Source organism: Schistocerca cancellata, chromosome 3, assembly GCF_023864275.1.
Source record: "Schistocerca cancellata isolate TAMUIC-IGC-003103 chromosome 3, iqSchCanc2.1, whole genome shotgun sequence".
Classification (NCBI taxonomy): Eukaryota; Metazoa; Arthropoda; class Insecta; order Orthoptera; family Acrididae; genus Schistocerca; species Schistocerca cancellata.
This window is the reverse complement of record NC_064628.1, coordinates 306,625,642-306,651,834: the sequence shown is the minus strand read 5'-3', so window position 1 is coordinate 306,651,834 and position 26,193 is coordinate 306,625,642. Positions and strand designations below refer to the sequence as shown.

The following is a 26,193-nucleotide window of genomic DNA, read 5'->3' as shown; positions in this document are numbered from 1 at the left end:
CTTGCCATTGGTGTTGGATAAGACATAAAGCCTGAAGGGATGTAGATGGTACGCAATAATGATCACATAGTCCACAGAGGGCAGTTTGTTACGGCCTTTCACCTAGGAATTAGCATCTTGGAAATTGAAGCTGGTCACCTGTTTTCATGCCACTTTAATAAGCATCCACATAGTTAAAAAACTGTGGCATTGGGGAAGGGATGGCACAGGTTGTGAAGCAATTATTGCCTTTGATTACTGCCACAACTCCCATGAAAGTCCAGTTAATGTTAATACTAAACCCCCACTCGTCTCTCTCTCTCTCTCTCTCTCTCTCTCTCTCTCTCTCTCTCTCTCTCTCTCTCTCTCTCTCTCTCACACACACACACACACACACACACACACACACACACACACACACACACACTGGCAAACATTGTGCATTGTGTGGCACAAGTTTTGAGCTGTCATTCCATTGCAGACACTGTATCAGGACATGAGGCATGGCCATCCACCTGGTGTAATAAGAAATGTGATTCATCTGATCAAGTGACAGACCACTCTTAATGATCCCATTCCTACTGCAATCATAATTGATGATGTCATTTGGTCTGCATGGGGAAAACGTAGGGGTTGTCTGCTGTGGAGCCCCGTGTTCAACAGTGTGTGCTGAATGGTATCTTCTGAAGCACTTGCACAGCACAAGCATTGTACTAAGCAGAAGAGTCTCCGACCTCCATGTCTGTGATGAGGTGCAGACATCCAACATCTTGTCGTCTACTTGTGCTTTCATCATGTCCAACCACTATCTACAGATTCTTATGACAGTTGCATCTGAAAAGGTGTAAATAATTTGTGAGTAAAGGAGGCAACTTGCTGAATAGTGGAAGCATTGAGTTATTGGCACAAAGAGTGAAAACTCTGCTAGCTTAAAGCTTTGAATGCAGTTTGGCAGGTGGACTGGGGTTAGGAGTTGCTGTGTGGGGCCGGTAGAGGGAGAAAAGAGGTGGGAGGGAAGATTGGGGAAGGTGGGATGGCTCAGAATGGAGCAGCAAGTGTGTGGGATAGGAATGTGAGAGGGAGAGGCAGCAGGTGCATGGAATAGGAATACAGCACATGACTCGAACCAGTGAGCTCGTCATGTGCACAATAATGATTGTACGGAGGGTTGGGTTGGAAGGGGGTGCAGGACAATCAAGACTGTTGGGTACAGGGTGTTGGTCATTGGGTTGGCAGAGATTGAGGCAAGGAGTATGAAGGGGAGCTGGAATGATCCATCTCGTCCATGTTATTTTTAGCTAATAGAATGAACATTTTTTTTTCTAAAACCATTAAACATACTGCTCTGAAATTTGGGCTACATGTTCAGTGAACATTTCCCTACAAAGTTGTAATGCCATGTTAAGAAATATTTATTGGTTTTTGTTTTACAATATTTTTAAACAGATGTTTATTTTTTTCTCTAAAATGTTGCACGTTTTGTTCTATAACTCTTGAATTATACAGCATTTTCTTACAATTTTTTATAAAAATTAAGGAAAATAAGTAAACAATATTGTGTAAAAATTTTATTGATATACTGTTAGCACTTTTTGAGAAAATGTTCCTCGAAGATAAATATTTAAAAGTTACGGGAAATGGCTTTCCAAAGTTTTTTAATACATTCCTGCCCCATATTGTGGATTATCAGCATCCTCTTTTTTCCAGTGTTAGTTTCCTTTGCACTGGTCTTTTCTTCCCTTTTGTTGCATGTTGTAGGCTTTTGTCACTTCTTCCTGCACCTCTTAGTCTTTCTTCATCAATTAGGCTTGTTGGGGAAATGGTGTTGTGTCCTGGTTGGAAACCTAAACGTTTCAGTGCATCACATTTGATAATGTTTCCTTCATTGTATGTTGCCACTGCATCATACACTCCAAAATGCAATGTTTTTATCTGTACAAACACTCTTTTTGGGAATCCTAATCCAAATTAAATTATTTACACTTTCATTTGGATTTTGTGTTTTCCCATGTAAACACTTTTCCAATAAACTTGGCTGTGATAAATCTCTGAATATGGGCTTAATTACATCAATTAGAGCATTTGGCAAACTGTTTTTATGGGCATATTCCTTTCTTGATTGTTACTTACACCAAGAGGCATCACCTGTGGGGCACAGTGCATGTTGTGCGTGCACATTTGTTGATGCAGTATGAAAAAATAATGCCCATACTGCTCTACTCATATGCTCAATACTTCTTGCATTTTGCCTAATTGCACACGCATAATACCTCTGCAATCTATCAATTGCTTCATCTGTCAGTCTTCCTCTTCCTCCAAGGGTCTTACCATCACTAAGCTTCTGGGATCCTAATGTCTGCTTTAGTTTGCACAAGCGAGCCCCCATGCACTTCCGCACATGTCCAGTGGACTCCTGTTTTTTAATGTGAATTGCCATAAGGTTTGAGTTCCTCTACAGCTTTATATCCCTGAGAATCACCATCTCCTAGATAGTTAGTGTATCGTACATTATACCACTCCTGTGATCTGGAAAAAAATCCTTTCACTCCCTCTACTTCCATTGCTCCACTCTTGCCGTGAAAATTTACTTCACATCTTTCACTATGTTTGTCCTTGGTATTGCCCTTACATCTACAATGTTTTGAGAGAATAGCAACATCAATTACTTTGCAACTGTCTCCACTGGTAGCTGTCACAACTCCAATTACAGATTTATGACCTCTACGTTGCCATGATCCATCTAAAGCAACAGTTAAATCTCTACAATTCCCATTAATGTCAGAGCTTCTTCAGCTGTTTTTGTCATTGTTGCTTGAGCAATATCTTCAGCAGGAGATCCCACCAATTCATTATAAAACCCAAACTTGGTTGGTGGTTTTGGCAAGTTGATAATTCCACATAACATTGTCCCTGCAGCACTGCCCTTGCCAATGCAATGCAAGCTATACACTAGCCTATCACTTATATCATACACCTTATTTCCACTATTACCACTACAAGGAATACTGTTAGAATTAGGAAACGAAACTTCTGCAGCATATTTGTTACACTTCAATAACATTTTACATGCCAAACCAATGTGTGAAGTTATTTTCAATTCCAGTCCTCTTTCTTTGCAAACTTGGCATAATACGTTATGTTTCAAAATATTAGAGAGCAAGGAAATGTTAATTATTTCATTCACATCATTACTGGCACTTTCATAGTTTTCAAATTTTTCTTTGCTGTCACAAAGTTTCTTGCTGGAAGAAGTTCTATCACATTCATTTGGAGTAGTCGGTGAAGCAGTCTGAGCAGCATCTCCCTTCGAAACAACAAAAGATTTCTTCTCACTCATTGTGAATTTTCTTAAACACTCGATTGCTAAAACGGGGCACATTGATATCCACAAACCAAATACATAAAACAGGTACGAGCGAAATTCGTCAAATACGCAAAATTGAACAGCTAAACAACACAAAGCAAACTCCACAAGTCAGCACACATGATATAACGTTTATGTTTACTGATATGAACAGTCACTTGTCACAAAGATAAAGTCATACAGCGTTGGAAAACAAAACACTGTCTAATTCCGCACAGATACCCTGCTTGCAGCCAGCGAGTGGCGCTGTCAGAGGTGACACACCAAGTCGCTTCAACCGTTTACGTGGCGCGTCAACTTTGCAGTGATAAAAAACATGCTTAGAATTCACTTAGAAAGGTGAAACTTGATTTGTTTTATTCAGAAAACTCCAAATAATTTTATAATGAAAAAAAAAAAAACATTAATTTTGTCATTTTCATCATTCCGGCTCCCTTTAAGGGAAAGAAGGCTGTATTGAAAGGATATCTCCCATGTACAAAGTTAAAAAAAGCTGGCATTGTGGGAAGGATCCAGATGGCACAAGTTGTGAATCAATCATTGAACTTGAACACGTTGTGCTGCAGTGTATCCTACCACTGGGTGTTCAACTACACTTCTACCCAGCCATTCATTCTGGTGGACGGCTGGTTGGTGGCCAATCCCACATAAAATGCAGAAATTGCACCAGAGCTGATATATATAATGGCTGCTTCCAGAAGCGACCCTGCCTGTGATGTGATGAGGTAAGCCCATGACAGAACTAGAGTAGGACATGCTGGGTGGGTGAATCTGGCAGGTCTTGGACCTGGGTCTTCCTCAAGGAAATGGTTTTTGTGGCAAGGGATTCGGAGTGGGAGAGGCACAAGGATAGATCAGAATGTTGATTATTTGGGTGGACAGTAGAACACCACTGTAGAAGGGGCTGTGAAGATGCCCTCGACATGTGTTTTTCCTTTTAATATAATTATTATTGTTATTATTATTATTATTATTATTATTATTATGTTCACCCAAGCACCAACTGAAAATTCAGTTAATGTTTTTATTACACTTTGATGAAGATTCAAAGTTTGTGACAAGTTAAGCCAAGACCCCATCACTATCCCCATGTCCTTGTGTGCTATTACTAAAAGTGTTAAACATTTTGGTCACACATTGTCAAGGACCCTCTCAGTTACTATAATCAATGAGATTCTTTAATGGTAATAGCTTTTTGAAGTTAAAGACAGGCAGTTAGATATTCAGCCTCTCCAGTTGCACTAGTGGTAGCATGTTAGCGGGAGGTCTTCTGGCCAGTGATCTATGACTCCTTGAACACAGCATGTTGGGCATTGGGAACCATTCCTCCCACCCCTTCAACCCCCTCCCAGCATTCCCTTTGTATGCCATTCACCTTACCAGCCTCAGTGACAGCAATCTGGGTTGAAGTTCAATACAGTCCTGTTTAATTTGACTTGAACAATTGCAGAGACACATTTATTCCTCTGTACTTCAACAGACACAAATGACCACAATACTGGAAAGTGATTGGCAAACTTTAGAAAGTCTGGCCCATTGTACATTTGTAGACTAAAAGTTAGCAAAACTCTACAAAAGACTATACTGCACTTCTGAACTTAAGATTATCCCAGTGGCTGCGTCAAGCTAGAACTTCTGTAATGGTTAACCTGGTCAACAATTTTCATCTCACAAATATTGTGAGGTGAACTGCAAAACACTGTCAAATAACAATTACTGAATTCAAATAGCAGACTCATATTTCAAGGTGTCCATGTAAAAAAAAAAAAAAATAATAATAATAATAAAAAATAAAAAAGGGGGGGGTGTCAACTACCGCTTATATGAATTCAAAACACAAGGTAGTAGATAACTGAGCACTTTTCTTAGTTATTCTTATGCGTATGTGACAGTACTTGCTTTCTAACTTGATCATATCTGCTTTACTGTCGTAGTGTTCTTCTGCATTTTGTAGGTTCCATTCTTATACTCGTACATCTTGAACATGCTTGACTGGAATAAAAAGAATTACCAACAAGTGTACGGGTCAGCTCTCCTCTGTCATGGAATAGAACTGGTAGAAAAATCCCAAATGCTTTGAGAGTGAATAAATATATTGACCTATTTACAGCATTCACTTCAATCTTCAAAACATCATTACTTAATGATGGTTTAAGAGGTTGCCACCCGTGCGATTATCACTCACTTTACCACTCCAAAGCAAGAACAGTATTCTATCAGATTGTTGTTCTACTGCTTTAACAATGAACATAATTACAGTCATTTTATCATATCTTTCCATTGAGTGTCTGGATTCAGAAGCTGCTTTCAGTGTCCACCAAGCTTTTAGTGCAGTAAATACACTCCTGGAAATTGAAATAAGAACACCGTGAATTCATTGTCCCATAAGGGGAAACTTTATTGACATATTCCTGGGGTCAGATACATCACATGATCACACTGACAGAACCACAGGCACATAGACACAGGCAACAGAGCATGCACAATGTCGGCACTAGTACAGTGTATATCCACCTTTCGCAGCAATGCAGGCTGCTATTCTCCCATGGAGACGATCGTAGAGATGCTGGATGTAGTCCTGTGGAACGGCTTGCCATGCCATTTCCACCTGGCGCCTCAGTTGGACCAGCGTTCGTGCTGGACGTGCAGACCGCGTGAGACGACGGACGCTTCATCCAGTCCCAAACATGCTCAATGGGGGACAGATCCGGAGTTCTTGCTGGCCAGGGTAGTTGACTTACACCTTCTAGAGCACGTTGGGTGGCACGGGATACATGCGGACGTGCATTGTCCTGTTGGAACAGCAAGTTCCCTTGCCGGTCTAGGAATGGTAGAACGATGGGTTCGATGACGGTTTGGATGTACCGTGCACTATTCAGTGTCCCCTCGACGATCACCAGTGGTGTACGGCCAGTGTAGGAGATCGCTCCCCACACCATGATGCCGGGTGTTGGCCCTGTGTGCCTTGGTCGTATGCAGTCCTGATTGTGGCGCTCACCTGCACGGCGCCAAACACGCATACGACCATCATTGGCACCAAGGCAGAAGCGACTCTCATCGCTAAAGACGACACGTCTCCATTCGTCCCTCTATTCACGCCTGTTGCGACACCACTGGAGGCGGGCTGCACGATGTTGGGGCGTGAGCGGAAGACGGCCTAACGGTGTGCGGGACCGTAGCCCAGCTTCATGGAGACGGTTGCGAATGGTCCTCGCCGATACCCCAGGAGCAACAGTGTCCCTAATTTGCTGGGAAGTGGCGGTGCGGTCCCCTACGGCACTGCGTAGGATCCTACGGTCTTGGCGTGCATCCGTGCGTCGCTGCGGTCCGGTCCCAGGTCGATGGGCACGTGCACCTTCCGCCGACCACTGGCGACAACATCGATGTACTGTGGAGACCTCACGCCCCACGTGTTGAGCAATTCGGCGATACGTCCACCCGGCCTCCCGCATGCCCACTATACGCCCTCGCTCAAAGTCCGTCAACTGCACATACGGTTCACGTCCACGCTGTCGCGGCATGCTACCAGTGTTAAAGACTGCGATGGAGCTCCGTATGCCACGGCAAACTGGCTGACACTGACGGCGGCGGTGCACAAATGCTGCACAGCTAGCGCCATTCGACGGCCAACACCGCGGTTCCTGGTGTGTCCGCTGTGCCGTGCGTGTGATCATTGCTTGTACAGCCCTCTCGCAGTGTCCGGAGCAAGTATGGTGGGTCTGACACACCGGAGTCAATGTGTTCTTTTTTCCATTTCCAGGAGTGTAGTTCCTGCAACTTGGATTTAGTGACTTGACCTCATTATTCTGGTGGTATGCTTACATATGTACAGCCCAGCGATATCCACAGTTTTCCACCTGTCTTTCCATTGTGAGGTGACTAGTTCTAGTTCTATTCTGGCCAAACAGACATAGAACTGAATTTATCATTTTGTTGAGTCATTGCTAAGATTTCAACACTAATAAAACTTCACTGCCCATACACATTTTAAGTCTGCTTTATGCTATCTTCCACTGCTAATTGTGTTGCGTATCACCTCCAAGAACAAGCGGTTTCACCAGGAACGAGACAGCGTGCTGTTACCTGTGTCCTTTATCGTCCATCATTGGATAGTGCCATCAGAGGTGAATGTCAAAATCCACCTCCAACTAATAACTCATACCCTACCCTCTCATATTAAGGATACAAACCACTTCCTTCACTCCATTGCTGCTTTGATCCCTACCTGCCATCTCTGTATACCCCAACATCCCCCATACTCATGGCCTTGCTGTTATTGAACACTACCTTTCCCAACATTCTTCCATCTCCAGATCCACTACTTCATTCCTTACATATCTAATCAACTTTAATCAACTACATTCTCAAGCACAACTACTTCTTCTTTGAGGGGAAGATATATAAACAAATCCGCAACACAGTCATGGCCAACTGCGTGGCACTTTCCTATGTCAATTTGTTTGTGGGCCATATAGAAGAAATGTTGCTAGCCTCCAAAAACCCCAAACCCCATCTGGTTCAGATTCATTAATGATATCTTCATGATCTGGATCCAGGGTCCAGATACTCCTTCTTCAGTCCTCCACAGGGTCAATACCTTCTCACCCATTGGCTTCACCTGCTCCTCCTCAGTCAAACATGGTGCCTTCTTCCTGGGTGTTGACCTCCACATCTGTGATGGCTCCATTCCAAACTGAAGCGCCTAGAACCGCTCGGCCACAACGGCCGGCCCCAGGGCTCATATTCTATGCGAGACCCAAGTGCAAGACGTGCCCAATTCTCCCACCCAGCACATATTATTCCAGCTCTGTCACAGGTTTATCATATCCCACCAGGGACAAAGCTGCTGGTGACAGCAGCCTTTCAGTTAAATTGAAATTTGTTACAATTTTCAGTTCAACAAAATTTTTCACATCGGTCCACTTATTATTCATAATTGAAAACACTCTTTCTGTGAGGGCATTAGATGCTGGGATACTCATAGTAAAACATACAGATTTTTTCCAATTCTGTACACTAATTCCTTTGCATTTAGAATTACAAAACACAGATATCCATTTCTCACAAGTGTTACCAGCAAGATCGACTTCATCATTTAAAATTTCCCTGAGACTACAAAACTCATTATACAGTTCATATTCATTTACATCTAATTCAGAATATTTTAAAACATCCTGTAGCTCACCGACATTAATTTCTTTGATTGTCAGAAAGGAAGAAGATAATTAATTTTCATATTCTGTGAAATATTGAAATGGTTCAGTGAGTATTAATGTGACGTGCAGCATCTAACAAATTCAAAACTTCATATGTTGTACTTCAAAAGTTTCCATAACACTTAGAATCACACGACATAGCGAAAAACCAGCCAAAGTTAGAAATGAACAGTAACAGCACTACAGTTATGTATCTATTTATGACATGGGTTTTGAATTTTTGTAAATATCATTGTGACTATCTGGCACAATGATTTGAAATTGGGTCCCAGCCAAAACTAGTCATCAAGTAAATAAAAAAAAAGTGAAATTTGCAACATTGGTTGGTTTGTCATCGTACTGATAGACAAAGTTGCTGAGCTGCAATCATTCCAGCATGCTGGAAGTTCTTACTTAGATTTGAATTTTCTATGGACTTTGAACTCTTAAAAAGACTCTTTCCAGTGTGAGGGAAAAAAGTTAAAGTAGTCCTGATGAACCAGGTCAAGCCAGACACTGGGTTTTGTCAAGCTGAAGCATAATTTACAGTTGCTGGTGTAGCTGCAGAGGTGATTAAATGTATTTATTTGCTTGGTCAGTTGGCACTAAAATTAGTTGAAAATGGATGGGATCAGTTGCAAGTGACAAGAACAATAAATATTGTTTTGCAAAAGAATGACTTTTGACCATATTCAAAGAAAGTGAAGAGTATCAAATAAGAAACACTAGAACGCATAGAAACGAGCGGCTTATGTTCTACCCCAGTATCCACATCAAGCCACCAATATCACCTATTTGTTAAAGGTCTAAATGGTGAAGATACTTTCTGGTAGATAGTGGTGTAGATGCCAGTTTCAAAAAGCAAGAAAGTTTTAACTATGTGACTTTATGCTGCAAACAGGTCAGAGTTAGAAACTTACATTTAAAGCTGTTAACCATTGATTTATGTCTCAAATGCAGTTTTGAATGGCCTCTCATTGTAGCAGACATACCAAAATCATTTTCCTTCACCATTTTGGGTTTACTCATTGATCTCAAAAATAAAAAAAAGTTGATAGACATCTTCACCAAATTGAACATCCCAGCAGAGGTAACCACTGTGAATGCTAAAGACTCAGTAAGCTCACTGTGTGTGCAGGCCAGTTTTCCAAACCTTTGGAGAAATTTACTGAACTAACAAAACCACCCACAGTAACAAAGGTGTTGAAGCCCAAAGTGCACCAATATACCACAGTCTCTGGTAGTCCACCAGTATACAGCAAGGCTTGTAGATTGGACCCACACAAATTGCAAATTTCTAAAAAAGAACTTTAGTTTCTGTTAAATCACAATCACAGTGGGCTAGTCACTACACCTTGTTATGAAGCCAAATAGTCGGTGGTGAGTTGATGAAGATTAGTGCTGTTTGAATGACAGAACTCCCCCAGACATGTATCCAGTTCCATAAGTTGATGTAAATGTTATACTTCAAAATTAGAGGATACTGTCTCAAAGTGATGTACTGAAAGCATTTTACTGAATTCCATTAGTAATTAAATGCCTGTTGGACTTCGTAATGCACCTAGCTTGTTTCAGAGGTTTATATGCGAAGTTGTAAGAAAACTGGATGTCTGTATCCCATATTTGAATGACATTTTAATATCAGCTGAATAAGTATGATCAGTTCCTGCTGCTGGCACTTGGAACATGCTGCTGAAATCCAAGGTTTACTGAATGATAATTGAAAGCTACAACTAAAAATGATTGAAGACATATTGACTGGGTAGAAGAAACAATTACTCAGTACCACAAATATAAAGATGATCTGACAAATGCTATGCATTTGACATTTCCTGGTGGCAGGTGCTGCACCACAACACCGGCAAAGTAAACAATGGAGACCAGTTGGATTTTTTCCAAAAGTGTTCACAATGACACAGAAGTAGTATTCTTAATGTGACAGAGAGCTGCTTAGTATATACATGGCTGTCAAATATTACAAATATGTATTAGAAGGAAAAGACTTCATTATTTATATGAACTATGCTCCTCTAACTTACGCATTTAAACAAAAGAATGACAAAGCATTGCTAACCCAGTTATATTATATCCAGTATATTTTACAATTTACTACAGATATGCATTGTATATCTAGTAAAGAAAATGTTGTTGCTGATATCAAGACTTGAAGAATCCATTCCAGTGAACTATGAAGAACTCAAACTCTAGCACAAGAAGATGACGAAGAGCTTCATCAGTGACAGTCCATCTGTCATACATCACTTAAATTAACATACCATTTGACACCTGGAGGAAAACAATTGTGGTTTGGTGTGTCTACACATATTATTTGCCCTTATATTCCTGAAGCATCTAAATATCCTGTTTTCCAACACTACCATATCTTGACTCTCATGCATTAAGATGGTAAACATGATCTCATCAAGGCATGTCTGGATCAATATAAAACAGGATGTCTGAAATTGGGCAAAACCCTGTACTGCTTGTCAGAAAACCAAGTGAGGAAGGCAGTAGAGCCTCTATATGGAAGCCCACATGAAGCAATTGAAAGGACCCACAAACTTTGTGGTCTTTAAGCGAAAGAAAAGAACAAGAATATCTCCATTGATCGATTAAAACCTGCGTACCTGATAAATGAAAATGAACAGCCTGAAGATACTCCAGATGAGCTGTCAGCCCAGGACCAACAACCAGACTCTACGGAGTGGTGGAGGGGGGGGGGGGGGGACAACAAGATTTAGTCTTGAAATTCAGTTTCCAGGAAGATTAGTTGAAGTCTTGAACTGACTATGCTTCAGTGGATGTGGAGATGTGGTAACATGACAAATTGCTATTTGTATTTGTTTGTAAAGTGTTTGCTGTGATAATATTGGCATAATAACATTATTTTATTATTCTCTTAAATTTAACGAAAAAGAATGTTATTACTCCTTGGCTATTGTATTTCAGGTTTCATTGTGTGTGGTGTAAGAAGTGAAAAGTCTAAGCTAAATTGAGTCCTTAGTGAACTTAGTGTGCAACAAATCCTTTCTATATTCAGCATCACTAAAATGCTTCTGTAAAATTGTATGACAATCCTCAACACTTCTCATGTGACTTTTAATGTGATTCAAATAACATAAAATCCTGCCCATAGCAGGTGTGAGGAAAAAAAGACACCTGGTAGGCACATGTCTCACTATTTCTGACCGTTCTAAGTCTACTAATGTGAAAAATGATTGCCGTTCCTCTCTTTGTTTAGCTAAAGAAGAAAAGTGACAATATAATTTTAAGACAATTACTTCAAAATCAAAATCTAATGAATTGCAAGCATGTTTACAAGCATTGTATAAAATATGATTACAGCAATTGGCAATGATTATGCTATCATTTTCATCATTTAAGAGCTTCGTTAAAGAGAGATGTTTTCCAAAATTTATATTGTCATTGTCTGTGCAAAATGTGACACATTTTCCACCGTCAAACCATATTTTTCAATCATGCCTTTCAGCAGACTACAGATCCCACATGCACTTTTATAGGCTTTTTCAGTAAAGTCTAAAAGTTTATTTTTAATACACTCAAGGGGATCAAAATACCCACCCATTATTGTGGGGAACATTTTCTTTTTTTCTATCTTTGAAATTCAAAGAATCTATGGCAACTGAAAAAAATTGTGGCTTACTGGGGTCTTTAAGTCTTTGAGTGCTGTGGACATGATAGTCATCATGTTTTGTCATTTCCCAGGTGCTGAGAATGTGTTTAAAAGTGGCCTCTGGGTATTCATTTTTACACCCTCTGTTCTGTGTTGACCCTCTCACTGCTGTGGATGATTTACTTCCATATCATGCTGAATAAAAAAGTTTTTAATATTTATAATACAGCAAACATGCCTCTTTCTTTGCTATCACTTGTTTTGGTATCTTGGACCATTTATGAAATATGACAGTTGTTATGTCATGTTTCCCAATGCGTGGGGACAGAACTCGGTGTGCTGCACGCAGTCGTCCACTATATATAAAAACTAATAACTTGAGAAAGAAATGAGATATCATTCTGATCTGGGTTTTAAATAAAAGTTCAATATCTAATCTGCATTTCAGACAACAGTAATGTTGAGCTAAAATCAACCATACGCAAATTTTTCATAATGTCTTGTTATCTCTGCAAACCTTTAAAATTTCGTGCAATGCTTTACTTAGTTTGATGCAACAGTCATTATGATGAATAATGAAAAGAAATTCAGTCCTTCATCAAGCGAAGATATCAGACTCTTGTTGAAAGGCTAGATTGTTACTCACCATAAAGATAACACTTTCAGTTGCAGACAGGCACCTTGAAAGACTGTTACAGGGTGAGCTTTCAACCAAACCTTTCTTCAGGAAAGAAAGGAACACACACACACACACACACACACACACACACACACACACACACACACACACACACACACACACACTCCAAAAAAAAAAGAAAAAAAAAAGAGCAGGCACACATCACCCGCAGATGACTGCTGCCTTTGGAATATCCATATTCCCGGAGCTGGCGGTCGTGTGTCTGAAGTGTGCCTACTTGTGTGAACGTGTGTATGTTTTTCTTTCCTTTCTGAAGAAGGCTTTGGCCGAAACTCAATGTGTAACAATCTTAACAATCTTCTCATTGTGCCTGTCTGTGACTCAACGTGTTGTCTTCACGGTGAGTAGCAGTCTATCCTTTTCATAGTATTACTGATAATCCAACCTGTACTTTCCATTGTTGGAAATATCTGACTGTAATATGTGGAAACATGAAATTTTTTCAGTGAATAGTCTCCTTAAAATAGGACGATAATTATTTCATAACAGCTGCAAAGCTGTCTCATGACGGATAGTAGCACTAGGCAAGCAGTACAGCGACAACAAAGCCGCACCCAGTGCGGAATGCAGGGAGCACATATGCTGCAGTCAAAGGGTTAAGATTGCTTACATAATCTTCAACATGTTTTGGAGCTAAAATGTTCCCATCTATTGTTTCTGCATTTGTGCATCCCAGGATATTTTTCCTACTACAGCATAGTTATTAATAATACCTTTAAAAGTTTATTGCCATAATTCATACAATTGCAACTTGAACTGTACCTTGCTGTATGGAATATTCTGCCCTCAAATATTTGTCACCAGTCATCATTGCTGAACTTGTAGGCCTGTTGAACTTACTTACATGCACATTTGAATATATATTTGTAAAACTAATTTAATGTTCTCAGTGACACTAATGCACTGCATAGTAGTTTCGTTACTGCTTTGGAACAAAGCTGTGAAGCAAATGTGCAGTTCAATTTATCACCTAGAATATTTTGATAATCGAAGTTGAAGCATTAAAAATCAAAAAAGTATGCACTTCATCCACACAATATTATACTAGAAAGAAAACCGAGGAAAATGCCATCTGAATCCTTAACTCCAGCACCATCGTATCTGTATTCTGTAGAAGGGAGTTATCCTTACAACAAATCCTTTGTTACCATAGTCCTGACCTCAGTTTCCACTAACCCTCTGCACCACACCCTGTACCCTTCAGCCTCCCCTCATACTGTTCCGCACTGCCCCGTCAATCCACTCCTCCCTGCCATCGTCTTTCTCCTGGTTTCATGTCAGACATCTACATCTACATCTACATCCACATCCATACTCTGTAAGCCACCTGGCGGTGGCTCCCTTCTATTCCAGTCTCATATTGCTCGTGGAAAGAAAGATTGTCGGTATGCCTCTGTGTGAGCTCTAATCTCTCTGATTTTATTCTCAGGGTCTCTTCGCAAGATATACGTAGTGGGGAGCAATATACTGCTTGACTCCTTGGTGAATGTATGTTCTTGAAGCTTCAACAAAAACCCGTACCTAGCTACTGAGCATCTCTCTTGCAGAGTCTTCCACTGGTGTTTATCTATCATCTCCGTAGTGCTTTCGCGATTACTAAATGATCCTGTAACGAAGCACGCTGCTCTCTGTTGGATCTTCTCTCTCTCTCTCTCCCTCCCTCTCTCTCTCTCTCTCTCTCTCTCTCTCTCTCTCTCCCTCTCTCTCTCTCTCTCTCTCTCCCCTATCAACCCTATCTGGTACAGATCCCACACTGGTGAGCAATATTCAAGCAGTGGGCGAACAAGTGTACTGTAACCTACTTCCTTTGTTTTCGGATTGCATTTCCTTAGAATTCTTCCAATGAATCTCAGTGCAGCATCTGCTTTACCGATGATCAACTGTATATGATCATTCCATTTTAAATCACTCCAAATGCCTACTCCTACATAATTTATGGAATTAACTGCTTCCAGTTGCTGACCTGCTATATTGTAGCTAAATGATAAAGGATCTTTCATCCTGTGTATTCACAGCACATTACACTTGTCTACATTGAGATTCAATTGCCATTCCCTGTTCCATGCGTCAATTCGTTGCAGATCCTCCTGCATTTCAGTACAATTTTCCATTGTTACAATCTCTTGATATACTACAGCATCATCCTCAAAAAGCCTCAATGAACTACTGATGTTATCCACAAGGTCATTTATATATATTGTGAATAGCAACGGTCCTACGACACTCCCCTGTGGCACACCTGAAATCACTCTTACTTCGGAAGACTTCTCTCCATTGAGAATGACATACAGCATTCTGTCATCTAGGAACTCTTCAATCCAGTTACACAATTTGTCTGATAGTTCATATGCTTTTACTTCGTTCATTAAACGACTGTGGGGAACTGTATCAGACTCCTTGTGGAAGTCAAGAAACATGACATCTACCTGGGAACCCATGTCTTTGGCCCTCTGAGTCTCGTGGACGAATAGCGCGAGCTGGGTTTCACACGATCGTCTTTTTCTAAACCCATGCTAATTCTTACAGAGTAGATTTCTAGACACGTGTTGCCTTCCTGGGTAAACCATCCTTCTCCGAACCTCCCTCCCCCCCTTCCATCTTTCTCCTTCCTCTGCCCCTCACCCCCACCCACACCCCCAACACAACTGTTCACCCCAGTCTACCTGCGAAACAGCTGTTGTGTGTTTAGCCAGAACAGTGTAACTATGTCTGTGTTTGGTGAGTTGTTTGCTTAACTCCTAAATTATTTACAGGCTGCCAGAACTTGCCATCTTCATATTGCCCTTTGTCCAATTTGCTTGTGTCAGTGGATTTCATCTTTTTTGGCTGGTATCATCACTAAATTGATTCTCCATCCATCCCTGCTTCACTTGCGTACTTTTCTTATTGCATCATATGCTGCAGTGCTACCTGGTGGCATTCAGTCTTGCGGTGGCTAGTGGTGATAATGCTTTGGCATATAAGCATACGGTTGTATAGTCATTAGTAATCAAGCACTTGTTTATAGGACTTAGAGTGTTTCAGTACCTTGTCCAGTTTCTATGTTGGGCTTACCCACTAGCTGCGAAACATCCTAGCATAAGATTAGCACACAAGATTCCATATGTGAATACTAGTCCAGAGAATACAGGCGAATATATCGTTTAATGCAACATGCATAATCTACAATTAATCTGTTGCTGTGGGCTGAGGACAAGTGTCATCTTAAGAATGTGCGTTTCAAGTATGGATCCATAAAGCAATCAGTAATGTATGTATTAAAGTCCAGGCTGCTGCTATAGTAGTTAAATGTTTTTATTGTGATGGATCCATTTCAGCTAGATTGCCATGTTCATACTACATGCAGAAGTCTCAGGGTATTTCATCTGATTTACATGGTATATCTTGCGTACCAGCTGAAATAGTTATGTCATGGAATGATCTCCCAAAGACATCAATAACTCTGAGGGAATGTTGTCTACACAATGTGCTTTGTTTCAACTTATGTTTTGCCAAATTCCTCTAGTAGTATCATACTGTCTTACCTCATCTTCATCTAATTCCTCTTCTGTGTCAATAATAATGTCTTCAAGTTCATTTTTATTGTATCCCTTATACATAGGGTGAACCATTTCACTCACAAACTTTCAGAGAAGATAGTATAGGTCAAAACAAGGAAAAACAAAAAATTCTAGTAGAAATGGGCTCTGAAATGTATACCTTAAGAGCTGTGAGCACTTGTTCAGTAGAAGTAGTAGTGTTTTTCACAGTAGTGAAGATGAACAAGTGCTCATAATTTGTAAAGTATGCACTTAGAACCCATGTTTACTGGACATTACTTGTTTTACTCCATACTAACACCTCTGAAAGTTTGTTGATGGATTTATTTTCCACACATTATATTCCTTCCCTTCTTTGCTTCATATTGGTTAGCCATCTGAGCTCTTAGTATTCATACAAGTACTTCTTTTTTCTCTGAAAGTCTTTTTAATTTTCTTATAGGTGGCATCTATCTTTACCATAATTACACTTGTTTCTGCAACTTTGAATTTCTCCCCTAATTTTTTCTGCTTTGCTGTTTTGTACTTTCTGTCAACCTCATTTGTTTGGCATGTGTGTTCCCTTTTGCCTGCTACATTTTATATTTGCTTCTTTCATCAGTTAAATTCAGTATCCCATGTGTTATTTGAGTGTTTGAGATTCTTTGCAGCCTTCACTATTTCATCTCCCAAAGATACCCGTTCATCTTCTGTTGTACTCCTTTCTGCTGTTTCAGTCGTTGCCTTATGCTCCCTTTGCAGCTATCAACAACGTCTGGTTCTTTTAATTTATCCAAGTTCAGTTCTTTTAATTGCCTATATTTCTGCAGATTCTTCAGATTTAATCTCCAGTTCATAATTAATTGTAGTTGGTGGATATCCAGTGCTGCACGGTTGAAGCAAATGGATTTGTGTGTAGGGACAGATGTCTGAAAATCACCTTGCGTCTTTAGGACCAGATGATTTGAAATAATTGCAATTTAATTTTTTTATTCGGTTTTCTGAGAGTTAAATGAATGGAAGAAGTGCACATTTCAGATTTTACTCATTCTGCTGAGAAGTCATTTGCTTCCATAATTAGCTGGTGACTTTATTGTAGTATTTTTCCAAAATGAGTGAATCTGATGTGCAGTCAATCAGCATGCAACAACAAATTTTCTTTTAGCAGAAGAAGTAACACACATTCACATCTGAAGACATTTGTACAATATCGGCAGGGTTTAATAATGGACGTGAGTACTGTTCAGTGTAATGGAGCTGTGAAGGGAAAACACCAACTCATTGATGCAAGCTAGAGAGGATATTTTCAGTATTCACCATCCCTAATGATCTTGTCTTCAGTTTGATATTAAAACTGAGTTTTCTTGTATGCCTTTAGTGAATTTGCAGCCTGTTGATTTGCATAATGCATTGAGGTCCTTTGCTAACACTGGAGACATATAGGTCCTAGTCATTTACTTAGTATTATTTTTAATTTTAATTTCAGTTGGTAACTAAAATATAATATCATTTTAAAGCTTATATTAATAAAATTATTATGCACCATTTGTATGCAAGTGTTTTATTTAAGCTAGAGAATACTCAAAAGAAAAGAAGATTATATTCAGTTTGTTTGACAGTTTGAGACTTGGTTTCACTTCTTTAAACCCTGTGGACTGATACCACTAAAATTTAAAGGAATAAATATGGAGAAAGTGAATCTTCTATTAATGTGACAAAACATGGTGTTCATGAAGCTTGAGTTTTTTGACCAAATGTGCTTTAAGCAGTTGTTTGTTTGTTTAGGATACAGGTGCTGTGTAATTATGCAGTTTCCAAGTTTGCAACTGGGGAAACAGCCTGTAATTGTAATCCAACACTTATTTGACAGACTGGTGTGTTATTAATTGTACATTAGCCAAAATAATTTCATTTTCCTATTAAGCATCTTTATTTTTGGTGGTGTTATTAAAATAAATTTTCTGTATTAATTGTATTGGAAGGAGAATTTTTTTACCTTCCGGAGGTGAAATTACTGCACTTTTGAGATGAACCCAAGAAGGGGAGACAGAGATGAAGGGGAAGGCATCAGATATAGTTGTGTTTCAAGAATACTCTGTGTGTCCAGTTCTGAGTCTAGAAAATTAAAGAACTGGAAAAGAAATAAGGAGAGGGGTTACAAGAATGGGAAACAAGAAGTAAATGAATAATGCAATTAAAAACTAGGAAGAAACCAGAAAAGGAGAGAGAGAGAGAGAGAGAGAGAGAGAGAGAGAGAGAGAGAGAGAGAGAGGGAGGGAGGGAGAGAGTAAATAATGAAGCACTCCTAATAAAGAAAAGATGAGGGAAAATAAGAAAAATGAGGCTAGGGAATTTGTTAACCATGGTTACAAGTCCAGCACAGATTAGCAAGACCTGAGAGTATGTCGAAGATAAGCTAAGCATGATTTTCACAGAGGCAGCAGGTGGAAATGATGGTTGGCAGAGACAGTGTACTAGTCAAAGACAAGGTGAGTAAGGTCTAAGAATTGATCAGTTTGGTATTTAAGGAACAGTTGGTGGGAAGATGGGTTACAAACACAGACCAGAAATTTTTAAGAAAAGGCCTGTAGAAGAAGCACAAAAAATGTCCAGTTTTGGAAGAAAGATATATGGCACTGTTGCGTGACTGTAGTGAGAGCATGTTTGCAGGAATGTAGGTATTATAAGGCAGGGTTAAGGAATACGATGAGCTAGTGAAAAAAGGGGAAGTGATTCACTCTGTTGAAGGTCACATGGTGAGGGAGAAACATGCGGAACGGTGGAAAGATTCTGTACATAATAAATAATTATATGAAAGGAGCTAGTCATTGAATGACCTGCAATGATAGCTGAAAGGGAAATAAACCAAACAATAAAAGTAGATCGTTAAATACAAAAATACGTACAAAAAGAAGAGAGGGGGCGAGGCAAAAGTTAATATAGGGACAAAATATTTCATTATTTATTCTTTCTTTCCTTCTTATTCTTCTTCTTCTTCTCCTTATTCTCCTTCTTCTTCTTCTTCTTCTCTTTTTTTTTCCCACCTCTTTCTCTGGTTTTTCCAGATCATCTTTAATTTCTTGTTTGTTCTCAAATGCAGTTTTCATTGCACTTCTTGGTGTGCTATCTTATACCCCCCCCCCCTCTCTCTCTCTCCCTCTCCCTCTCTCTCTCTGTCTGTCTCTGTGTGTGTGTGTGTGTGTGTGTGTGTGTGTGTGTGTGTGTGTGTGTAATGCATCCCACTTCATGTCTTCTTTTTACATGTGGGCCCCCTCAACTTTTTGTTTGAGTGGCCTGCTCCTCCTCCCAAAACTCATTCCTATCCCTTTCTGGGCAAGGAAATAACACTTCTACAAGCTAGGTAATGTTTTTCTAATTTTAAATATGTGTATCAATAGTGCTGGAGTTTGTGTACAAATACTGTTTTGCTGGTTTTCAATCTGCAGTAGTTTGCTAGTTATTATGATTATGCCTCTCAGGTTTGTTCATTCTTCATTCACCTAATGTAATATATATGTGATATATTTTGAAATCTTTGAGCAGACAGTGAAGACGCTGAATCTGAAGAACATAGTACTAATGTGAACTTGCAACGTTTACTTCGGAGTGGCAACATATCACTGGTTAAAAGGAAAGACCGGCCAAGAAATCCTAACATTTCAGGTAAGTGTCAGTCATCAGTAATATATTATCCGTGTTCTTGTCATGTGTGCTATGTTACTGGTTTATGTTTTCCTTATAACGATAAATGAACAGTATAAGATTGAATTAGATAAAATGGCAGGTGATCCTGATCAAAAATTTAGTTGGAGATTAACACTCATACACTTGCTTCTCATTTTTCAACATTATCTCTATTGTTCCTTCAAGGAATTCAAGTTTAGTGGAACAAATTGTTTTAAATACTCTGCGTAGAATTACACCACTTGAGGTTTCAAACACCTAAGAAATGAAGCTCTTAAAATTTCACTGCTTTTAAGAAAGTTCAATGCAGGTCATTTCTTTCAGTTCTGTAAGTAGGAATATAAAGAAAAGTAGGAAGATATTTTTTCTTAGCAAGAGTGACAAGAAACAATCTTCAGATTTCCTGAGTAGTGAATAAAAATTTCATCTCCAATACTGACAATGAAAATCAATGTACAAAGTTCAAGAATATTGTACAAATGCACTATAGACAAGTATGCCCTGAGCAGTGTTTTAGGGGTGAGGAAGAGACACCATGTTTCAAAAGCCATGTTAGAAAGCTGCTACAAAAACAGAGAGAAGTTCAAGGCAAATTTAAATTAGTCAAAGCCTCACAGACAAACAAAAACTGAATGAAGTTAAAATTGGTGTACAGAGTTATGTGAAACATTCAACAGATTTGAAAGTCAACTTCTGTCTATCAAATTGACAGAAAATAGTAAAAACTTTTGGTCTTATGTTAAATCAGTAAACAGATCGAAGCCGTCTGTCAAGACAGTTTGTGACCGTAATAGCATCGAAATGGAGAGGGACACACAGGAGGTTGAAATACTAAATGTCTTTCCCAAAAGTGTTTCACAGACGAAGTGCACATATAGTTCCTCCTTTAAACTGTCGCACAAGCATCAGAATGACAGAGACCAAAATAAGTGACGATGCCATAGAAAAGCAACTGAAATTGCTGGACAGAGGGAAGGCCACAGGACCTGATGGGATACCAATATGATTCTATGTAGAATATGTGAAAGACCTTGTTCACCTTCCAGCAGCAGTACACCATAGGTTGCTGGAGGAGCAATGCATTCCTAAGATCAGAAAAAAGTGCAGGTCATTCCCATGTTCAGGAATATTTGTCAAACAGAAGCACAAAACTATAGGCCTATATCTCTTGATGTAGATCTTTTGTAGAATTTTGCAACATGTTTTATGCTCAGGAACTATGACATTTCTGAATATCAAAAATTGTCTGTATAATAATCAACATGACTTCCGAAAAAAATTATTTTCTGAAATCCAGAGTGCTCTATTCATCCACGAGACCCAGAATGCAGTAGATACAGGTGCATTGCTTCCTCCTGCATATATCTCTCGAGAAAATGGAAAGATTACTGTTTACTGACAAGTTAGTCTTGCAGATCATTGCCTGAAATAAATGAACATGTAGCACTGTCTTAAGATCTACTATGATCTTCAAAGCTTTCAAACAATTTTCATGTTCAGATATTCCTTTCAGTAAATAGAGAATTGATTCTCAATGAGACATTTCATGGTGAAGAACATTGTTATAACTCATTTTCATTAAGCAATCTACATATTGTGTCCATTATCCAAGAAATAAAAAAAAAGTAAAAAATACATTGCATTTGTTGTCAATAATCAATCAGATTTTTCTGCTATATTTGTACAGTACTTAATTTTATGCTTCACCTATGAAGAATTTACATATCAGCTTTCGAATGTGTGTCTATGTCTGTGGATGTCCAGAGCATTTCAGAGTTCATTGAAATGGTTAGTAAACTTATGCTTCTTAAATTTCAATTATATTTATGAAAAATTACAAAATAACTTTCTTCATGGCTAGTTTTGTCATTCTATCATTCTTTCAAATAAATGTACATAGTCTTATAACCCAATTGCCCGTATTGAACTCTAATTTTGTTTTTGGATATTGTCATTTTCTACAACATAAATTTGCATCATGTTGTTGCCTCACAACATCTAGGAAGAAGTGACTTTCAATAGATACACAGTCAGGATTGATAGTGAAAAGTTCTGAACACTTCAAATGGCAAATTGCAGCCATGCTGTTTTGTGACATCAGTTCCAGATCTAAATTTTCACGATGTTGGTTCTGACGGAAGCTTGTGGAAAGTCTGTAACACATTGATTAATTGTGAAATGATGAGTATATGAATGGGAAAATGCTCAACAAGGACCTTGGTTTTAATTCTAGATCTGACACTACTCTCCTCATTATTTCTCTAATAACAGGAAATGATGGAGATGCTTTTCCTTCAGTCACTGCTGAAAGTATAAGATAAAGATTGGAGATGCTTTTCCTTCAGTCACTGCTGAAAGTATAAGATAAAGATTCACATAAGTCACAGTGTGTTAAGCCATATTACGTCCTCTTGCTTTGGGAAGATGAAGTAATATCTGAATTGAATGAATGGAAATTCAGTCAAGGAAACTAATAAATTAATAAATTTGAGACAGTAAAGTAAAAGGAATGCAGTACCTAGCATTGGAAGCTAATAGTTTCTAGATCATGGAGATTGAGAGTGGTATGTAGGGGAAGGTTAAAAATGAAGAGCAGATCACTTAGACCCCAAGAGACACCCACCTGTATGAGAACAAGGATAGACTCTACCTTCCTATTAATAAGACTTGCAGTCACACATTGTGGGATTGTTATTTTGTATCTGTTTTATCTTGCTGTCACAATAAAGGAAATACCAGCATAATGAGGAATCTGGGATACTCACACTCAGATGATTATACATGTGCACTTGACTATTAATATATGAGTAACAAAAGAATATGACAGAGGAATTTATATCTTGGAATTGTCTTATCAGTATTTAAGTATTGGAAATGTAGAAAGGGATGTGAATTTTTGATTGACAGAATCACACTGAAAAAGCTATGGTCTGTGAAGGTATGAGCATTAATATCCCATTGCATTTTTGCTGTAAATTGTTATATCCTACATCAGGTCTCACATGTAGATTAATAATCTTATGATACCATTCAGTAATTCTTTTGTATCTAATATGTAATATCAGAATAGAGAAGGAAAACTGTAGTAAAACATGAAACTTCAAAATGATAAATTTACCATCCTACTCCAGAGGTGTAACAATACATTACATAATCAAAATATCCACGGGTGTACTGCTGGTCTACAGTGTCCAACGGGCACAATATTTAGGCGGTCATACATGTCACCATCATCAGGTGAACTGACGGACTGAGCTCCTGTGAACGTGCCGGCACGGAGATTCTAGTCCAGGTAGGGATGCATTCTCACAGCGGACAATTGCGAGTGTAAGCCACCCACTGCCAGCTGCTCCAGTTGCGACATCGAGTGAAAAATTAACTCGACATCCACGGAAAAAATAGGTCCATTAAGAATAACAGATTGTGCAGTGCCATTTCATCCAAGTTTATTTTCCAGGCTAATTATGTGTTTATAAACTGGCATGCGGTGGTGGCGATGACGATAGACACGTCGATGAGGCATAGTGCTTCAATGCTGTTGCAGATAGAGCTCACAGCGGAATGATTCCGCTGGTGTGCACTGCCTGCTTATATAGAGAACGCATGACCTTTATTACGTAACGCGCCGATAAGGGACTTAGACTCTGCGCGCACCAGCGGGAGAGCAGTATAGCGTACGCGTGCTGTGGTTGTACTAACAGCGCGCGTCTGCTGGAGCGCCGGCCTAGCGCCGAGCCAAGCGGGTTGCGTAACCGTCCGGCTAGGCACCCAGCAGGCAGTACGGCACTATGCTTTGTAAAAATTTTCAAATTGTTGCATCCTTGAGCCCCCGATTACCAGATGTATGGATCTCCGTGCCGGCACGTTCACAGGAGCTCAGTCCGTCAGTTCACGTGATGATGGCGACATGTATGATCGCCGAAATATTGTGCCCGTTGGACACTGTAGACCGGCAGTACACCGTGGATATTTTGATTATTTCATAACTACCATAAAGGCCACTGTAGAATTTTGAAGCATGGAAACAACATATTGAAATAGGAACTCTGTATTATCTGAAGTTCATATTGGCCTATTCTTTTAAATACTACCTTCGCTTGCATTCCACATCGTCTTAGCACTACAGCAAAGAGTATGAAAGAGTATGTTGTACTGAGAATTGTATGTAATGTGTTTTGTATCCCCCAGGTTGTCTGATGAATATAACTCCTGTGTTGGTATAATAACAGCTTTTCATAACTTAGGGGCAAATTTGCAAATAATTATGAAAAGCAGACTCCTTAAATAGAGTTCATCACTGAAAAGTCTAGCGAGTGGGACTAACAGTATGTGATTGAGAAAATGTAAACATTTTCTGGTGTATTAATAGTAATTGCTGCTCTAAATACTGAGCCACTGCTGAAGGTTCTTACTGATCTGTCTTTATTTTTTTCAGGTAATGGCTCTTAATGCCACAGAGCACAGTAATCCTGACAGCGTCCTTTGAAGATTTTGTGTAATTAGCTGATCATGAACTTAAAATATTTATTATATGGACAGAGAATTTTATTTGTGAACATTGCTAGAACTTCAGAAGACCTGTAGAAAGAACATCTTGTATCTGACATGAGTTGAAATGTGGCTACTGTATTAGATGTGTTTGTGTTTCCTAAGATTTTGATTTTGATGTATATTTGTCAGTGTGGAGGTACAATACCAGTACCATACAGAATAATATTGGCACGCTGGTGTGCCAGCTCATTTGTCTGTCTCGTGTGTGTGTGTGTGTGTGTGTGTGTGTGTGTGTGTGTGTGTGTGTGTTTCAGAGAAAGTGTATATGGCTACTCTTCTTTTTAACTAGAAAGTGTGTGGTACATCAGAAGATATTCTTTGGTATCAGTCATTCCATACCATTTATTTTGTATCAAAACTTTATATGTATCTAAAATAAATCACTATCGAGATCTCATCTATGTAAAATAAAGTTTCTTACTGAGAACTGTGTAAACCAGTCGTTGTTGTATGAAATACCTCCGGGCAGTTTTCTCCCATCAACAAAGATATAGAGAAGGAGGACATGCATGTAGCCAAATATTCATTTCAGTCTTTCCTTACTATTGTTGGTGTTTCCTTTTTTTTCTCAATCAGTTTATTGTAGCCACAAGTGATATAACATTTTAATGTCCTCACAATTTAATAAGGCAATGGAAATATGAGGGTTGACCAAAAAGTAAGTTTCCCAATTTTATTCCTCTGCAAAATAAACTATGCCGTGACGTGAAGGCAGGTGAGTTTGACTGATATGTGTTGACATTCCACATAACATCTTACGAAACATACCACAGTATCTTGCCAGTACTGTGGAAGCTAGCGTGGAGTTTCTACTACAGATTTTGTCCACTTGTGAGCTATGCTCTGTCATTTATTTTTCACGGAAAAACAGCTATCTTCTATTAAAATTCTTCAGGAGTTAACCTCTGTTTGTGAGCAAGTCTGCTGAGCGTTCAAATGCTTTGACGGTGGCATGTACAGTTTGTGGAATGACACGAAGATATGCATGACGAACAGTGCACAAGGAGGCCCACTACAGCAACATGTGATGATGCCATTATTGCAATTCATAATATATTGGAGGAAGATCGTTGTGTTACAACCGACAGTGTTCTGATTTTGACTACCTCTTGCGGCTGCAATTTAAAGCTCATCCATCACGAAGATCTTGACAGACCATCTTCACTACAGCAAAGTCTCTGCAAGGTGAGTGCCGCATTTGCTGAGTTATGCCCACAAGCAGCAGTGGATGGATTTGACCAGAATGTTTCTTGAAATGCATCAAAAGAGGGAAATTTGTTCTTCAAATAGCTTGTTGCTGGGGATGAGAAAAAGAGGGGGGTTTCCTCTCCAAGCAGCTTATTGCTGGGAATGAGACCTGTGTCTGTCGTTTGACTCCTGAGACAAAATGTCAGTGCACGGTGTGGAAGAAATGTGGTGAAAGTGTCCCAAAAAAGGAAAGTTATGGCAGCCATCTTTTGGGACTTTCAGAGGGTTTCGCTCATTCGATACCTGCTTCACCACACCACAATGAATGCAGAGAGGTCCTATAATGTCTTGAGGAATATGCGAGTTGCATCAAAGAAAAA

The 26,193-nt window shown here is 39.3% G+C and overlaps 1 protein-coding gene across 1 annotated transcript in view; it reads left to right on the top strand.

Annotated features, from left to right (window-relative positions):
- Positions 1 to 25,061, top strand: part of LOC126175006 (nucleoprotein TPR-like) — a 361,682-nt gene extending 336,621 nt beyond the window's left edge. The window contains exons 27-28 of the mRNA XM_049921492.1: positions 19,934 to 20,053; positions 24,510 to 25,061. Coding sequence (XP_049777449.1) covers positions 19,934 to 20,053; positions 24,510 to 24,523 — 134 coding nt within the window. The 3' untranslated portion in view covers positions 24,524 to 25,061. The remainder of the gene's footprint in view (positions 1 to 19,933; positions 20,054 to 24,509) is intronic.
- The last annotated feature ends 1,132 nt before the right edge of the window (positions 25,062 to 26,193 follow it).